General features: G+C 50.2%; 1 protein-coding gene across 10 annotated transcripts in view; it reads right to left on the bottom strand.

Moving 5' to 3' along the window:
- Dop1b (DOP1 leucine zipper like protein B) overlaps positions 1-15,746 on the bottom strand; it is a 106,719-nt gene that overhangs the window by 68,684 nt on the left and 22,289 nt on the right. For 7 of the 10 annotated variants that reach the window (XR_013437019.1, XR_013437020.1, XR_013437021.1 and 4 more), the window contains exons 3-7: positions 10,096-10,277; positions 9,223-9,393; positions 3,182-3,371; positions 524-622; positions 70-193 (exon numbers count right to left, since the gene is read on the bottom strand). The exons of 1 other annotated variant lie outside the window; for it this stretch is intronic. Coding sequence is in view for 6 of the 9 variants with exons in the window: in XM_078044606.1 (XP_077900732.1) it covers positions 70-193; positions 524-622; positions 3,182-3,371; positions 9,223-9,393; positions 10,096-10,277 (766 nt within the window). In the remaining 3 variants the exon portion in view is untranslated. The remainder of the gene's footprint in view (positions 1-69; positions 194-523; positions 623-3,181; positions 3,372-9,222; positions 9,394-10,095; positions 10,278-15,746) is intronic. 2 more of the 10 variants (XM_040287020.2, XM_078044609.1) reach the window with 2 other exon arrangements.

The raw sequence follows: 15,746 nt of genomic DNA, 5'->3' as shown, positions 1-15,746 counted from the left end.
AAGACTGAAACTCATCCCCAAGTCAGTGCTAGGAGGTTCTGTGCCCCCTGACTCTGAATGACTGCGTACCCAGCAGCCAGGCATAGAGTCTTCTGTTGAGAGACATGTCCCTTCTCAGCAGGGTTTGGGTGGCGGCCGAGAGAATGTGCACGATGTCCCATCTGAGCAGGGGAATGGCTCTCTCGTTGGAATCCTGTTAGAAGGACAGAGAAGACCTTACTGCAAGGGACTGACACAGCAACCGCTGGCTCTGACACGCAGCCCTTCCTTCACCACCCACCCCAAGGGCAGTTCTCAAAAGAGGTGGATTTTTCCACATCACCCTTGGAAAGAAGCTAATTGATAATTGCTATGGAAACACCATCCTACAAAAACAAACAAAGGCCTTTAATTGGCAGAAAGCAAACAGTGACAATGCAGAGGCCTCGAGCTCTGCTCTCACGAGACAATGCTTGAGCCTTATGCTCAACTCCTGTGCCTGCGAAGTGGCAGGGACTTGTTCAGAAGGATTCACACGACTTACCAGACAGGAATAAAATGGGAAGAAGAAGAGAACAATCTCCAGATTATTTCTCTGTACAAGAACATTCGAGTCCAACAAGGATGCACATAGTGATTTCACCTATAAATGATAAATGACACAGTTTGTTCCAACGACATGTGACATCCTTTGCAGGCTGTCCTTTATAGTCATAAAAACGAAGCAACCCTTTGACAACACCACATTAGAGCATGCAGAATAGAATAAGCTGTAGGTCAGGACGGTAGGGGCTGGATATCTAGGGGTAGGGGTTAAGTGACATGGGGAAGATGCCCAGCTCGGACCGCGCCTGCTCCACGAGGGCTGCAGGAACATCAACCAGATGGTCAGCTCTGAGACCTCAAACTCTGTGATCCCAGAGAGGATCCGACAGGAATCTTGCACTAAATGAAAACTCAGAAGACATGATCCAGTGGATTCCAGATAATCAATACCTATTTCAAGTGTCATTTCTGAATACAGACAGCGATAATACACCTGCATCAGAGCTAAAAGCCAAAGACAATGTATCGTGAAAAGCCATGAGGGTCCAGAAGAGGAGGAGGAAAGCCCTTTCCACTGGGGAGAACTGGAAGCTAGGCTCCAAGGACAGGAAGCAGCCACACTGAGTTCTGTGTGGAGGAAGGGTGAGAGGAAGTTGTGAGTCACGAGGGAGGGAGCTGGCCGGGCAAATAGCCTCACGACCAGGCCCCGTGGGCAGCCCTGCGGAGGGCAGAGGGCCTGAGGGGAGCAGGTGAGTGGCATCTGGGAGCCGACTCAGAAAATTCGAGTTGGACCTTCTCTGTAAGCAAGAGGAAGTCAGACATCTTAACGGCATAGGACAGATATTAACAAAACCATGTTTTAGTAAAGCAAAACTCTTGGCAACTGGCGAGGACAGGATGAGTAGAAATCAGTTAGAAAATTACATTTTGATGGTAGAGCAAAACCTGAGAAGCCAAAGCAGAGCCATGAAAATGGAGAGAAAGAGACACTGACAGGGCAGGAAGAAAGGAGGCTTATTGATGTGTCTCCCACATTCCGGCCACTGGCAAGGTGATTTTCATCCACTTCGTCAACAGAAAGACCCTGTGAGGGAGAGCTACCATCCATGGAGGAACAAGCTCACAGGAATAAAAGGGAAATGAACCAAACAGACACTTCTCAGAAGGAAAAATACAAATGGCCGAGAAATACATGAAAAAATGTTCAACACAACAGAAGTTAGGGAAATGCACATCAAAACTACACCATGATTTCACCTCACACACGTCAGAATGGCAGTCGTCAAGAATGCAAATAATAATAAATGCTGAAGAGGATGTGGAGAAAAAGGAACTTTAATACCATGGTAGGATTGTAAATTAATTCAACCACCATGGAAATCAGCATGGAGATTCCTCAAAAGACTAGGCAGGGAACCCATGCCCATAAGACCCAGCTATACCACTCCTCAGAACTTATCCTAGAGAATTACTGTCAGCACACCACAGCAACGCAGGAGTACCCACGCCGAGGGCAGCACAACAGCCAGACTATGGGACCAGCCAGGTGTCCATCATTGGATGAATGGGTAAAGAAAACGTGGTACACAGTGGAGTTTTACTCAGCCATGTCGAAAAATAAAATTATGTCATTTGCAGGAAAATGGATGGAACTAGAGACCATTATGTGAAGTGAAATGAGCCAAACTCAGAAGTCAAGGGTCGTGTTTTCTCTGATGTGAAAGCTAGAGAGGAAAAGAAAAAACAGTGGAGGAGGCAGGGATCTCATGAAAATCAAAGAGAGATCAGTGGAGGAGAGGGACTGGGGGAGGAGGCCAGGAAGGAGGAGGGAAAGTGCTGGGGAGCGATATGTCAAATTATACTGTTAACTGTGTGCATGTACAAATAAGTAACAGAAGCCCCCTCACTATGTACAAATATTAATGCATCAATAAAAAAATGTGAAAAGAGGAAAAAAGAAAAAAGAGAGGAATGTGCTCAGAGACTAAGTCATTCTTTCAAACCTGTGAATTCTATTTGCCTGTTAAGTTCAAAGTGCAGGTCCACCACCAGGTGGCGACAGACAGCAAGCCATTAACAGGAGGTGGGTGGGGAAGAGCCATTCCCTAGGTTACTGAGAAGGGATGCTGCTGTCTCCAGGGAAGAGAGCTTCCTTGGAGGGCCAGGAGGTGGGCACCTGGAGAACCCCAGTGGTTTAGGCTGGAGAGCAGCCAAACGAAGGAACAGTGCCAAGAGCTGCAGGGATAGCAGCAGGAGGAGGGGATGTGTCAGCCTAAGAGGAGGTTGGTGTGACACAGTAAAGGACAGGGAGGAATCAAGATGGAAGCCACAGCAGCCTCCTTGCAGAGGTTTTCTGTGCCTCTGAGCATAGCAACCCGCTGTTGCTGAGAGGCCACGGGAAACTCCTAGGGTGTAAACATCACCTATGCGCATGCATAAACCTTAATGCATGAGTTTAAAAAAGGGAATCCACCACTGTCCTTGACCCACAGCGCCACGGTACCGCCCCTCGTCTTGCGGATCAGCTCATCTCACACCCCTGAACCTTGGGATGCTCTACTTCTCTCACCGCTGCCTGATGTCCCTTCGCAGCCTCAGGACAAGCTGCACGCAAGAGCCATGCCCACACACCCCCCTGGAGAAGCAAATCACCCACCGTGAGCTGGTAGTCGGTCCCCAGCATGTACTTCTGCTCCTTGCCGGGCAAGTCCCTGTTGATGTGGCTCACCACGAAGAGCGAGGCGGGGAGACGGATGGAGGGGCTCGCCAGAACACTCCCCCACAGGGCAGCATAGAACACCTCCCTGCCCACCACCAGGGACAGTTTCAGGAGCAGGGCATCTGTCCTAGGGGTGAGAGATGAAAGCTGTGAGGTCTGTCCCACTGTCCCCATCGCACGGTGCACAGCTCCATGAGCAGACTCACCCTGGCTGGGGAATCGCCACTGTTCTCATCATCCTGAGCTGTGGCCATCTCTTGCCCTTCCGTGTTTGTCCACCCAGCCATGGTGAATCTAAATTTGCTAAAACAAACACATCACCGAGAGGAGCAGCTTCCTGGCCAACAGGAAACATCTGGCTGGGTCGTGTCAAGGTAGCACAGAGACTGTCTCCAACACGCTTTGCCATGGACACAGAGAAAGAAAGGTGGCTCCATCAGCAGAAAGGGCACCAGCAGATCAGCCACTTGATGAAAAGCACAGGAGTCATTTGTGTGCCAGCAAACTAAAGCTGCTGGGACCGACAGAAGACTCGGCAACATACAGATGGCCCCAACCTGGGCACAGCCAGAAACGTGCCAGGTGACATTTGACTTCAGAACACTGGGACAAAACTGGCCAGCTTTCTGCTAGCCTGCAAACGCCCTTGTGCCTGGAGTGGTGTCTTCTTTCACCCTGCCCACAGCGCCTCCTCACGCTGACTGCGCTCTGAGAAGCTCCTGTGCTGGGGCCTGACAGGTACTGGACTCCTATCTTTACCGAGGCCTCCAAGACCCAAAGCCAGCACCTCCTCCTGAGAAGCTCATCAGCAGATCAGGGCCTGTTTTCCAACGACCACAGCCAACCCCATTCCACTGGATAGCAAGGTAACCTCCCTGTCAGCACCAAAAACAACCTGGAGGCTGGTGACAGCACCTGTCAGTGACCCAGCAGAGGCAAATTCCATGCAGAGGTTTCCCATGATGATCTGACTCATGATCTGCAAGGATTTCACTTGTCACATGCTTCCTACTCACAAGGGAGACGGGAAGACATGGCAACACTGGCCCAGTATGATGGAGAAGCTCCCTTTCCAGAATCAACCCTTCTGCTGTGAGGCTTCCTGGCTATGGGACCGAGGACAAGTTCACCTCCTGTGCATGTCCATACTAAGTGATGAGACAGAGCAGAAGCTGCTGTCCCCGTGTGAAAACTCAGTGCAGGAGAACAGGGCCTGCTTGGGCTGCGCCACCAGCTGTGACCACCAGCTCTGCTATCTGCTGAGGAGTGACACACAACAGACGGGGGGAAACCGTCAGATGAATGCCACTCTTTGACTCATGATGACACCAACGACCTGCAGCTCACTTTTCAACCATCAGTTCAGAGTATATAAAAATATTTCATACAAAGACTACACCCTTTATATATGGATCTTGTTCTCCTCAAATGATCTTGTTCTCTTCAAAATGAGTCTGCATCTTTTGTCTCATAAATTATTTGTAGGAAATGATTCACAATATCATCTTAGAAAAACAAAACTGAGGTATAAGTGGACAGCCAAAGGTTTAGGAAAGGTACACAGAACAGTTTCACGGCTGAAGTCATTGACTGGTCATCTATTAAAGGCTGAACAAACAAATAAAGGTTAGCTTTGACAAGGTCAGAAAAAAAATCACAGCAAAAGCTCTAATGCTGGGCAGAAGTCCCACTTGGCGACTGTAATTATGTCAAGGTGGCGAGATGGGTCAATAGTGCCCTGGACAGGCCTGCTGGGCAGCCTCTGTGTGGAGCAGACAGGATGGTCCTGTCTGCTTATCTGGAGACTCCACAGCAGCAGATTAATCAGGAAGCCCCTGGAGCACGTCTCCGGGATCCCTTCATGACAAGACCGATACCCCCACTGTGTACTGCACATGCACAGCCCCTTGGCCTAGAACACAGCATGCCCAAAGTACGTTCCACACAATACCAGCCACTAGAGGCCCTCTACAGAGGAGGGTTTCCACGATCAAAAAGCCTGGGAAAGGCTGGGGCTGGGGCTCAGCGGTAGCGCACTTGCCTGGCATGTGTGAGGCACTGGGTTTGATTCTCAGCACCACATAAAATAAATAAAGGTCTATCAACAACTAAAATAAATAAATAAATAAAAATAAAATTTTAAAAAGCCTGGAAAATGCTGTGTGTGTCATTCCTTTTCCAATATTCAGGGTACACTGGCTAGATTTCTGCATTAAAGAAATGTAACTTTATTCCTTAAGTTTTACTTTAGTCTAAAAAAAGTTAAAAGGTACTAACAATTTAATCACAATGGAGGAAAAAGCAATCACAACATGTTTTCACTATGGAAGAACAAAATAACTGAGGTTAAAAACCAAGCAACTCTCTGCTGAACGAGAGTCCCTCTGCTCATCTTGACTACTAAATTACAAAATGAGCACATAGCCTAGAAACCAAAACCAATGTTTTAATTCAAAACCAACCACTAACTCTAACAACCCCAAGTGCCCAGCCCTACGATTCCACCTTCCCATTTACTCTGGCTGCTGCCGTCCTGTGCCTCCTGCAGACACAGCCCACTCAAGTGACAACGACCTCTGCTCAGCGTGAAGTGGGTGAGTGGCCTAGGAATGGCATTTTGCACCTTTGGCTCTGTAGCCGCTCGTCCATCTGACAGCCACAGACTGCACAGCTTCCATGTGGTCATCTGCCACTGAACGGGCAGCTTGGTGACAACAGTGTCCTACGTCGTGAACCACAGGTCGGACACAGGGCTGAGGGAGGGTGAGAATGAAGCCCAGAACCAGCCACGCTCACTGTCACAGCGCTGGGACCCGACCAGAAGAAATGCTCAATCATTTAAACCAGGGTTTCTCAGCTGGCACAGCGACCCAGGAGGATGGCTGATCCCAGGAGTCTGAGACCATCCTGGGCAACACAGTAAGATCCTATCTCAAAAAAGGGAATAAACAAGTCCGGGCTTCTCTGAATACCCAGTTGCTGTGGGGCAGCTTGTGCACAGCGGTGTTCAGCGCCCCTGGCCTCCACCCTCGCGTGACAGAAACATCTCCAGATACTGCCAAAAGACCCTGAGGGAGGGGCACCGTGCCTGGCTGGAGAACTGCTGGTTTAAATGGAAATGTCTACCTAGGCAGTTCCTGCTTCCTTACAGACCACCGAAGACTCTCACCTCTCCTGGCTCCAGGGGAGAGGGAAACTCCTCTGGCTTCCCCGTCCTTCCTGTCGGGACAGCAAAACAGCTCGCAGCTACTCTACGGGCACTTTAAAAAAGGGTTTCTGGCCAGGTGTAGGCAGTTTGCAGGCTTCTAAAGGTGGGAAAGCAGAGAGAATCAGGCTTCCTAACACCAGCCAAGGTTTCCATCCCTGTGGTTCTCTAAAAAGTGCAAACCAGGAACAGTCTCCACCTGCAGGACACTTATGGGTGGCCCCGCCCTCCCAGCCCCAGCCTAACTTTGTCTACCAGCATGCACTTTTTTTTTTAAATATACTTTTTTTTTTTGTTTTTTTAGTTCTCGGCAGACACAACATCTTTGTTGGTATGTGGTGCTGAGGATCGAACCCGGGCCGCACACATGCCAGGCGAGCGCGCTACTGCTTGAGCCACATCCCCAGCCCCCCCAGCATGCACTTTTGACCCCTCGCACCCACCCACCCTTTCCGGGCTGCACACAATGGCTGCTGGGTGTTCCACTCAGTTCCTAAGCACTTTAGGAAATGTGGGCAAACTGCCTCAGGCTACAATGAAGACCTCAAGAAGACTGTGCAGTGCCCGCCCTGTTCACAAGGCCTGTGCACTCCCACGCAACAGAACCTTTGACCAGCGTCTGCCTTGGAAAGCTGATAACTAATAATTGCTGGGTGCAACAGACCCTGGGGCTTGGTGTTCTATGACAGCTAAGTCTATTCATGATTCATATAGCTACTCTGCTCTTGGTTCAATGTCAGGAAATATCACTGCAAAGCAACTTTAACCACTGTTCAAGTGCACCTCATTTATTAATTAAGAAAACAAGGAAAAACACTCTATTTACATATAGTTACAGTCTGGATCCAGAATGTCCCCAAAGGCTCATGTGTTCCAAGTTTGGACCCCAAGGTGGCAATGTGTGGGGCTTCTGGGCGGTGACTGGATCCTGAGGGCGCTGACCTCATCTGTGGACTAATTCACCAATGGACTCACAACTTGGGGCATTACCTAGAGGTGATGGAAACTGCAGGAGGTAAAGGGCACACCTAGTCCCTGGACTCTTCCTTTCTCTCTCTCTCTCTTTCCCTCTGCTTCCTGGCAGTCACAAGAGAGAAGCTCTACTCTGCCATATATACCCTCTGCCAGGAAGCTCTGCCTCATCACAAGCCCATGGTAATGGAGCCATTCATCTTTCTTCCTTTGAGTTGATTTCTGTCAGGTATTCTGTCACAGCAACAAAAAGCTAACACATACTTCTAGTGTGATTCACAATTACAGATTTAAAAGACAGTGATACATTTGGGGAGTTAATGTGTTCCACCCTCAGATGATAAAAGAAAATATACATGCGCTCTCTCTCTCTCTCTCTCTCTCTCACACACACACACACACACACACACACACACAGGTATACACACCCATCTGTTATGAGAACATGAATGCAGCAGAACTTCTGGAAAGAGCCTGAGACTAGAAGTCAAGAGGCATGACTCCAACTACCTCCAATGTGACCTTGACCATTCATAACTCAACACAGAACCCAAGCCTCACTACTTGCCAGCTGCAGCTCAGAGTGCCAGGATTAAAACGGCAATAAGACCAGTGCTCCTCTTAATGAAGTGACTGTAAAGGTGGGTTCTCCACTGAGAAGTGGAAAGTCACTACCTGGTCTGCATGAAAGCTTGGATGGTTGAAGTGCAAACCTCTGGTTAGATCTGTCAAGTTCTGGCCATAACAGCCCAAGCCACCTGATTCCTGGGTTTCCTCAAGTCTAGGGCAAGGAGCACTCCAAGTGGGGCCTGGATCGATTCCTTCATTCCGCCCCAGCCCCTTGCAGCTCTCAGTCATGGCCAATGCCACAGGCCAGGGTGCGATGGCTCATGCCTCAGCACAGGGAAAAGCAAGTGCTGCACCCTGTCACCAAGGGGAAACTCCAGGCCCAGTCACCCCCAGTCCCTGCAGCGGGGCCCTTAGAATGGGTCCCGTTAACAGGAGCTGATCGCTGCAGCCACTGTCAAGCGTTGGCAGGCCAGAAACAAGTTCTTCATGATTCTCAAAAAAAAAAAAAAGGACCCTGCTTCTACTGCAAAAGTCTGAGTGGACACACGCCCTCCCCCACTCCTAGGCAGCAACAAGAAAATCTCGTGAACTCCTACTCCTGACTCTACAAGTCTCTCAAGGTGCTGCTGAAACTGGCCAAGGGAGTCGCTTTTCCTGGCCCCGCTGCTCTGTGAACCTGGCTTTGTTTTCTTCTTCAGTAGCTCACAGAAGGGCTTTAGAACGTGACACCTAGGGCTTAGAATCCTGGCTCTGCCACTTGTGGCCTTGCGCCTGGGCCTCCTCCCCACCTTCTCACCCTCGCAGTGGTGGAGGCAGTTCTCAGAGCACAGGAGGCTGGGGACGAGGGGCAGAGTGTGTGCTGCAGGTGCCCTGCAGTCTGAGTCCCCCTCAGGGGCAGCTGCATCAAGCCTTCTCCAGCTCCAACTGTGACGACCTGGTGCCTCTGTGACAGGTGGGGATGTAGAGGAACCCTGTACATGGCCTCCTTTACTAACCACTACACTTCTCCAGGTATAGGGTCTAATCGCTCTGTTTGGGACGGCCCCATTCGGTGAGAGACACAGTGCAGTGCCAGGAAGCCAAGACCACACAGAGCCGCAACCATCCACCTCCCGCAGCACCCTCCCCCACTGCTCGAGTCTTGGTGCTTCTCTCCCTGGCTCCTGTAAAGCAGCAGAACCACCCCGGCCTGGACAGGCCAAGCATCACACTGGGCAAGAGGCCTACCCACCTGTCGTAGATCTCGGAGCCCTCCTCTAGGCCGGGCAGCAGGCCCACAAGGAAGGCCTGGAGACTGGGCAGGAGCAGCTTCTGCAGCGGGAGGAAGTACTTCTCATACAGGCTGAGCAGCACGGGCCGCACCGCCATGGCGGCGTTCGCCAGGAGCGGGAACAGACCGCAGCTTTGGGAAGGAGAAAAGGGAGGGTTGGGGAGAATCAGGTACCACTCAGGAGGACATCAGCCTGCAGGAGGCAGTGTCTCTGTTTGCAGTGCTGGGGATGGAACCCGAGGCCATGCACGTGCCAGGCAAGCACCACCACTGAGCCACAGGCCCAGGCGCAGAAGGGGGTCATGCATTCACTCACTCATTCATTCTGGGAACTGAACCCAGAGGCACTTAACTATTTAACCACATCCAGCTCTTCTTAAAAATTTTATTTAGAGACAGGGTCTCATTAGGGTCTTGCTGAGTTGCTGAGGCTGGCTTTAAACTCCCAATCCTCCTGCCTCAGCCTCCCAAACTGCTGGGATTATAGGTATGTGCCACGGCGCACAGCAAAAGGAGTTTTCAAGAACAAACAGACTGCCGTTTGAACTGGTGATATAGATGAATGCTGGCAATGAGATGGTCATAAGATATTGTTAAGCAAAGAGCAGGCAACCAAGCTGCGTGCATACTCTGGTTCTCCTTCAAACACATGTACAGTCTGGCCACAGAGGCTCTGGAAGGTGACCGTCAGTCACCTCCCAGTGGTGGCTTAGGACCTGTGTGGTGCATGCACCCCTCCCCCACATGCATTCTGCTTGTCGTTTTTTAATCCTGTGAACTGAAAGATGGATTGCTCATGTAACAGAAAGTCCTATGGCAGAGAAGCAATCGTACCTGTACAAGAACAAGTCCTTGGCCAGCCATTTGGTCCCCACAATTTTAAAGATAATCTCGTAGGTTTCCAGAGCTTTCAAGTGGACTCCACTGGGCAGGGCGGGGTGCAAACACTGAGCTAACCTCTTGCTGATAACCAGGCGTTTGGGCAACAAGGAATACTTCAGGTTGCTCTGGAGAGCCTGTGCAGTGAGGAAAAGCACGTGAGCAAGGCGGAGGTGATATCTGCAACGCAGAGTCAATCTGTTGAGGTGAGGAAGACCACGGTGTGGCCCCAAGACAGATATGCAGGATGGTGGGGATATAGTGGAACCCAGAGGGCCCAGGAAGGGCCATGAGCTAGGCTCTGGGACCACAGGTGGCTGGAAAGCCCCTAGCCAATGCGGGGGAGGAGGAAGGCAGTAGCATGACTGTGTCACCATCAAGCAGGTTTCTTAGCCACACCCTGGACACCACCTGCAGATGACGGCTTGGTGAACCTCCAGCTCCAGAAGAAACCAGTCTACACTCAAGACAAGCTGAACACAGGCTGCTTGGGGCAGACACCCCCTGTCCCTAGCAAAGCCCTGCTGTGCCAGCCAAGGAAGCCCTGTGCTTTGTTCGGGGACAGGAAGATGGCTGTGTCTTCCTTCGCTCTCTCTGCCGAGCTGCCCAGCCAGGTGGCTCTGAGGGGGGCTCACCTACACTGAGTGGGGGTGGGGGCACACTTCCTGGCATCTACACCAGCTGGGGTGGTCCTGGGAGGGATCCAGTGTCCATCGGAGAAAACCGCCACCACCCCGTTGGGATGAGCAATGGCGTCTCAGGCGAGGTGTCCAGGGGTGGGACCCAGGGCTGTGGCAAGAAGGGTCTGCAGGATGTGATGTGCCTTGCCAAGACACCGGGTCCCGAGCATGAGCAGGTCAGAGCTGCTCTCCTAGCTTCAAGTGACCACTGCAGAGCCCTGCGGCTGGGAGTAGCTGATGTCTCCGTGGTGCGGCACAGGGTCTGATGCTCTGCTACGCACCCACGTCACAGCACATCCTCCCACATGTGAGTCGCCGAAAGCCCCTGGGTGAACTCCAAGCTGCCTGAGGGCCACCCAGGGGCTTCCAGGCCTGGCTCCTGCCTGTGCTGCTCACTGCTCCCTAACACTCCAGTTCTAGCCTTCGCCACACACAGAGTAGTTCACAGGTCCCACTGGCCTGCTGCTGCTCCTCGCCTGTCCTCTCACCCTGAGCAGGGAACCTCCTGCATGGCACGTGGCACCGCGTGGGGGAGGGACTATTACCCATCTCTGCTGTCTTCAGCACTTCCTGCAGTGCCTAAACCAGAGCAGGCGGCTGGAACATCTGCCATGCCAACTGCATTCCACTTGGCCAGGATGGCCACCCTGGGCCATGTGCCCTGCAGGCCATGACAGCTGTTTTTTTACAAAGAAAATGGTCCCTCCTCTAACACGCACTCAGGTTATGTGGGAGGTAGAGGAGGGAGAGGAAAACAACATGTATCATCAGAGGCCTGAGGCCTACATGAACTCTCAAAGTCAATAAAATTACAGATGCACACCTATAGTCCCAGCCACTCAGGAGGCTGAGGCAGGAGGATCTCAAGTTCAGGGTCAGCCTGGGTAACTTAGTGAGACCCTGCCTCAAAATAATATTTTAAAAAAGGGTAGGGGATATAGCTCATTGGTAGAGCATGCCAGGGTTCAATCATCAAGAAATATTTTAAGACATTATTAAAAAACCTAGTATTTTAAACAAAGGGAAAACCAACAAAATAATTTGAATAATGTGCTTATGTTCAAAAAAAAAAAATCGAGGAGGCCACTTAAGTTACACACTGTAACAGAAGATGAGAACAAACAGAGATGCTGCAGATAGGAAGGCCGCACGGGCACTGGAAGGGAAGGGCACTGGAAGGGAAAGGCACTTTCACAAGGGACATTTTCAAACGTGAGAAAGGCAGGAGGGCCAGGAGCTGTCACCCAGCTGCAGCAAGTGTGGCTCCTGGCCAGCCCAGAGGACACGCTCCCAGAGAGTCCTTTCTACCACTGGTGGCTTGCGGGCATGGTGTGGGCAGGGGGCTCAAGGCTGTCTTCACTGGAAGTTATTTTTGATAAGATGGTTTTCTCTAATCTCAGTTTTGCTCAGTGTAGTTTAAGGACTTCTGCTATTTCTGGTGCCACAGATGTCCAGTCCCTCAGATGGCATTTAGGATTTGTGGGTATTTTGCTCCCCTCAGTCTGTGCAAAGCAGGATCCCATTGTTCTGCCCTTTGATCCTAGGATGGCAACAGGACTTACTCCAGCCAGTGAGGTGAGTGGCACTGTGAGCCGACTCTGGCTTGGGCTTTGAAAGCCAACCCAGAGCTTGTCAGGCCTCTGACCACTCTAAGACCAAGAAACAGAGGCTGGGCTGCGGTTATGGCTCAATGGTAGAGCACTTGCCTGGAATGTGTGAGGCACTGGGTTCTATCCCCAGCACCACATAGACAAATTAAATAAACAAAATAAAGGTATCGTGTCCATCTACAACTTAAAAAAAAAAAAAAGAAAAGAAACAGAGGCTGACTCCAGGGGCTTGGGAGGCCGAGGCAGGAGGATCACAAGTTCAAGGCCTGCTCCAACAACCTAGTGAGGCTCTAAACAACTTAGTGAGATCCTGTCTCAAAAAACAAAAAAACAAAAAACAACAAAACGGCTGGGAATGTGGCTCAGTGGAAAAGCACCTCGGGTTGGAACTCCAATACAAAAAAAAAAAGGTTGAGGGGGAAAAAAAAGGACCCCAGCCTGGGTCCTGAGAAACTGGAGAGACAGAAACCAGCTGCTGACCCAGTGAGCCAGAAGAACACCAGGTGTGAAAGTCAAATGGCTCAGTGGCAGAGCACTTGCCTAGTGTGCACAGGGCCCTGGCCTCCATCCCCAGCACAGCAAAAAAAGGTCTCTGAGATTTGAGGCTTGTCTGTTGCCACAGCATAACCACCATATCAAGATCACCTCCTTCTCAAATTAATAAGAGCCCCTCCTATCTGAATGGTGATGTGTCCCAAGACTCCCTGTGGATGTTCAATACCACAGATAATGAGCCTCTCATACTGCATTTTTGCTTACACATCCAATCTATAATAAAGTTTTACTTATAAGTCAGGCACTGAAAACAATAACAAAACAGAACAGTGAAAGCAGTATCATGTACCAGAAATTATGCAAATGTGGTCTCTCTAAGTACCTCACTGTACTGCACTGGCTCTCCTTGTGCAGATGTGAGATGACAGTCCACTTGACAAGATGAAGTGAAGTGCAGGACAGGCAAGTGATACAGCATTGGGGCTGCTGTCAGACCCCAGAAGCAACACGATGTTCAGGACAGCTTCTAGGTGATGAACAAGGAGGGCATGTACCAAGCTGTGTGGACACATTGGACAGAGGGAGGATGCATGGCCCAGTGGGATGGCAAGAACAGAAGCTTATCTTTTGGATGCAGTAGTAAGAGTTCCCTTACGAAAGAAAGAGCTATCCATTATTTATTCCCTCCTTCTGGATGCTAAAAGCTCAGAGCTTGATGGGGTCCTCCACTGCCCCAATTTCTTTGGTTAGACCCCCTGATTCAGAAGTTCCTCTGCCCATGCCCTTGGAAAGGAGCTGAGGCGCCTGGCCTACATGGCCAGCCACATTCTCTTCTGAGGACACTTCTCTGCAGGACCTGGGTGTTCCATGCCTCCTCTCTATTAGGGGAGATGGAGCGTACTATCTGTAGCTGCTGCTACTTTTGTAAAAGAAGGTATTCTAGAAGGAACAGCCCTTGCCTGGGAGGATCAATACTGAACACTGTGCACTGCTGCTGGGGATGCATACCACGTGGCCACTGTGGAGAACAGTGAGGTGACTCCCCCAGAGACTGAACATTTCATTTGCTTATCAAAGTGTCATCAGATCAACCAATCCCACGTCTAGATATATATCCAAAAGGTGTAAAAGCAGGGACGTTAGCAGATACTTGCAACCCCTTGTCCACAGCAGCAGTATACACAGCACTGCCAACGACAAACAGCCCGGTGTCCACTAATGATGAAGGGTTCAACAAAATGTGAATACACGGGCTGGGGATGTGGCTCAAGTGGTAGCGCGCTCACCTGGCATGCGTGCAGCCCGGGTTCTACCTCAGCACCACATACCAACAAAGATGTTGTGTCCGCCGAGAACTAAAAAATAAATATTAAAAATTCTCTCTCTCTCTCTCTCTCTCTCTCTCTCTTTCCTCTCTCACTCTCTCTTTAAAAAAAAATGTGAATACACAGTGGGCCATTCTGAGGCTTAGAGGGGAAGGAAGTTCTGACACAGGCTACAACCTGGATGAACCCCAAGGACACAGTGCTAAGTGAAGGGAGCTGTCATAAAAGAACAAATATCATGTGATTCCACTTAGCTGAGATCCCTAGTGTAGCTGAATTCAGAGAGACAGGAAGTAGAAAGGAGGCTGCCAGGGACTGGGAGGAGGGAGGAACAGAAATTATTATTTAATGGGTATAAAGTTTCAGTTTGGGAAGATGAAAACATTCTGGAGATGGATGGTGGTGACATCCACAAAACACAAATGCACTTTAATGCTATGCTACCAAACGAAGACTGTGTGTGTGTGTGTGTGTGTATGTGTGTGTGTGTTACTGAGGATTGAACCCAGGGCTTTGTACTTGTGAATCAAGCACTCTACCAACTGAGCTATTCCCAACCCATGAATGTACACTTAAAACTGGTTAAGATGGGCTCAGTGAAGTGCACCTGCAATCCCTGCCGCTTGGACAGCTGAGGCAGGAGGATCCCTTGAGCCCATGAATTCAAAGCCATCCTGGGCAACACAGCAAGATCCTGTCTCCGGGGGAAAAAAAAAGGTCAAAATGCTAACTTTTATATTATGTATATTTTACTACAATTAAAAATATAAAAGATTCAGTTTCATGGCAACTGCTCACATTGGCTAAGGCTACATAAACCATAAACTTGTGTGTCACTTCCACAACAGACCTTTCCCACACCAAACTGAAGACTCCTTCTTGACCAGATAACCAGGGGACATATTTCAGCAAACCCTCAAGAGACCCATGGCCACAGTCCAGCATCTGAAACTGAGAGTGAGCTTCAGTTTCTAATTAGGCTCAAAGGGCTTGTAAACTTCTGATTCCTGTGTGTGTGTGTGTGTGTGTGTGTGTGTGTGTGTGTGTGTGCGCGCGTGCATGTGTCCCCTCCTTAATGAACTAGTAAATTCTATTAAGTTCTGGTGGGTGTTCTTATTCTCTGGAAGCCTCTTCACCCTTTGCCCCACACCAAAGCCAGCTCGCACCTGCATGGGTAAATGACATTATGACCCACAAAACCTGGCTCAGAAAAAGTGAAGACATGAAGCACAGGGATGATAAAAAGGAAGCCATAGCTCACGGGCAACTCTCAAGCTGACCTCCTGATTCAAAACGCTGGACAAAGCAAGAGCACCTGCCCTCCTGTGCAATCTTGGTGATTTTTTCTCCTTTGGGCTAAAACTGGGCCACACGTGAAGTCAGCCTCTCTTCCCAGACTTTCCCTCATTCTCATCCACCTCCAGCTCTCCAAGAGCTGCCAGGACTGGCATCCTGGCACAGACGGAAAGGCTACCCTCTGTCTCTCTCTTTCCAGC

This window comes from Ictidomys tridecemlineatus, chromosome 3 (assembly GCF_052094955.1).
Source record: "Ictidomys tridecemlineatus isolate mIctTri1 chromosome 3, mIctTri1.hap1, whole genome shotgun sequence".
NCBI lineage: Eukaryota > Metazoa > Chordata > Mammalia > Rodentia > Sciuridae > Ictidomys > Ictidomys tridecemlineatus.
This window is presented reverse-complemented; position numbering and strand designations above follow the sequence as displayed.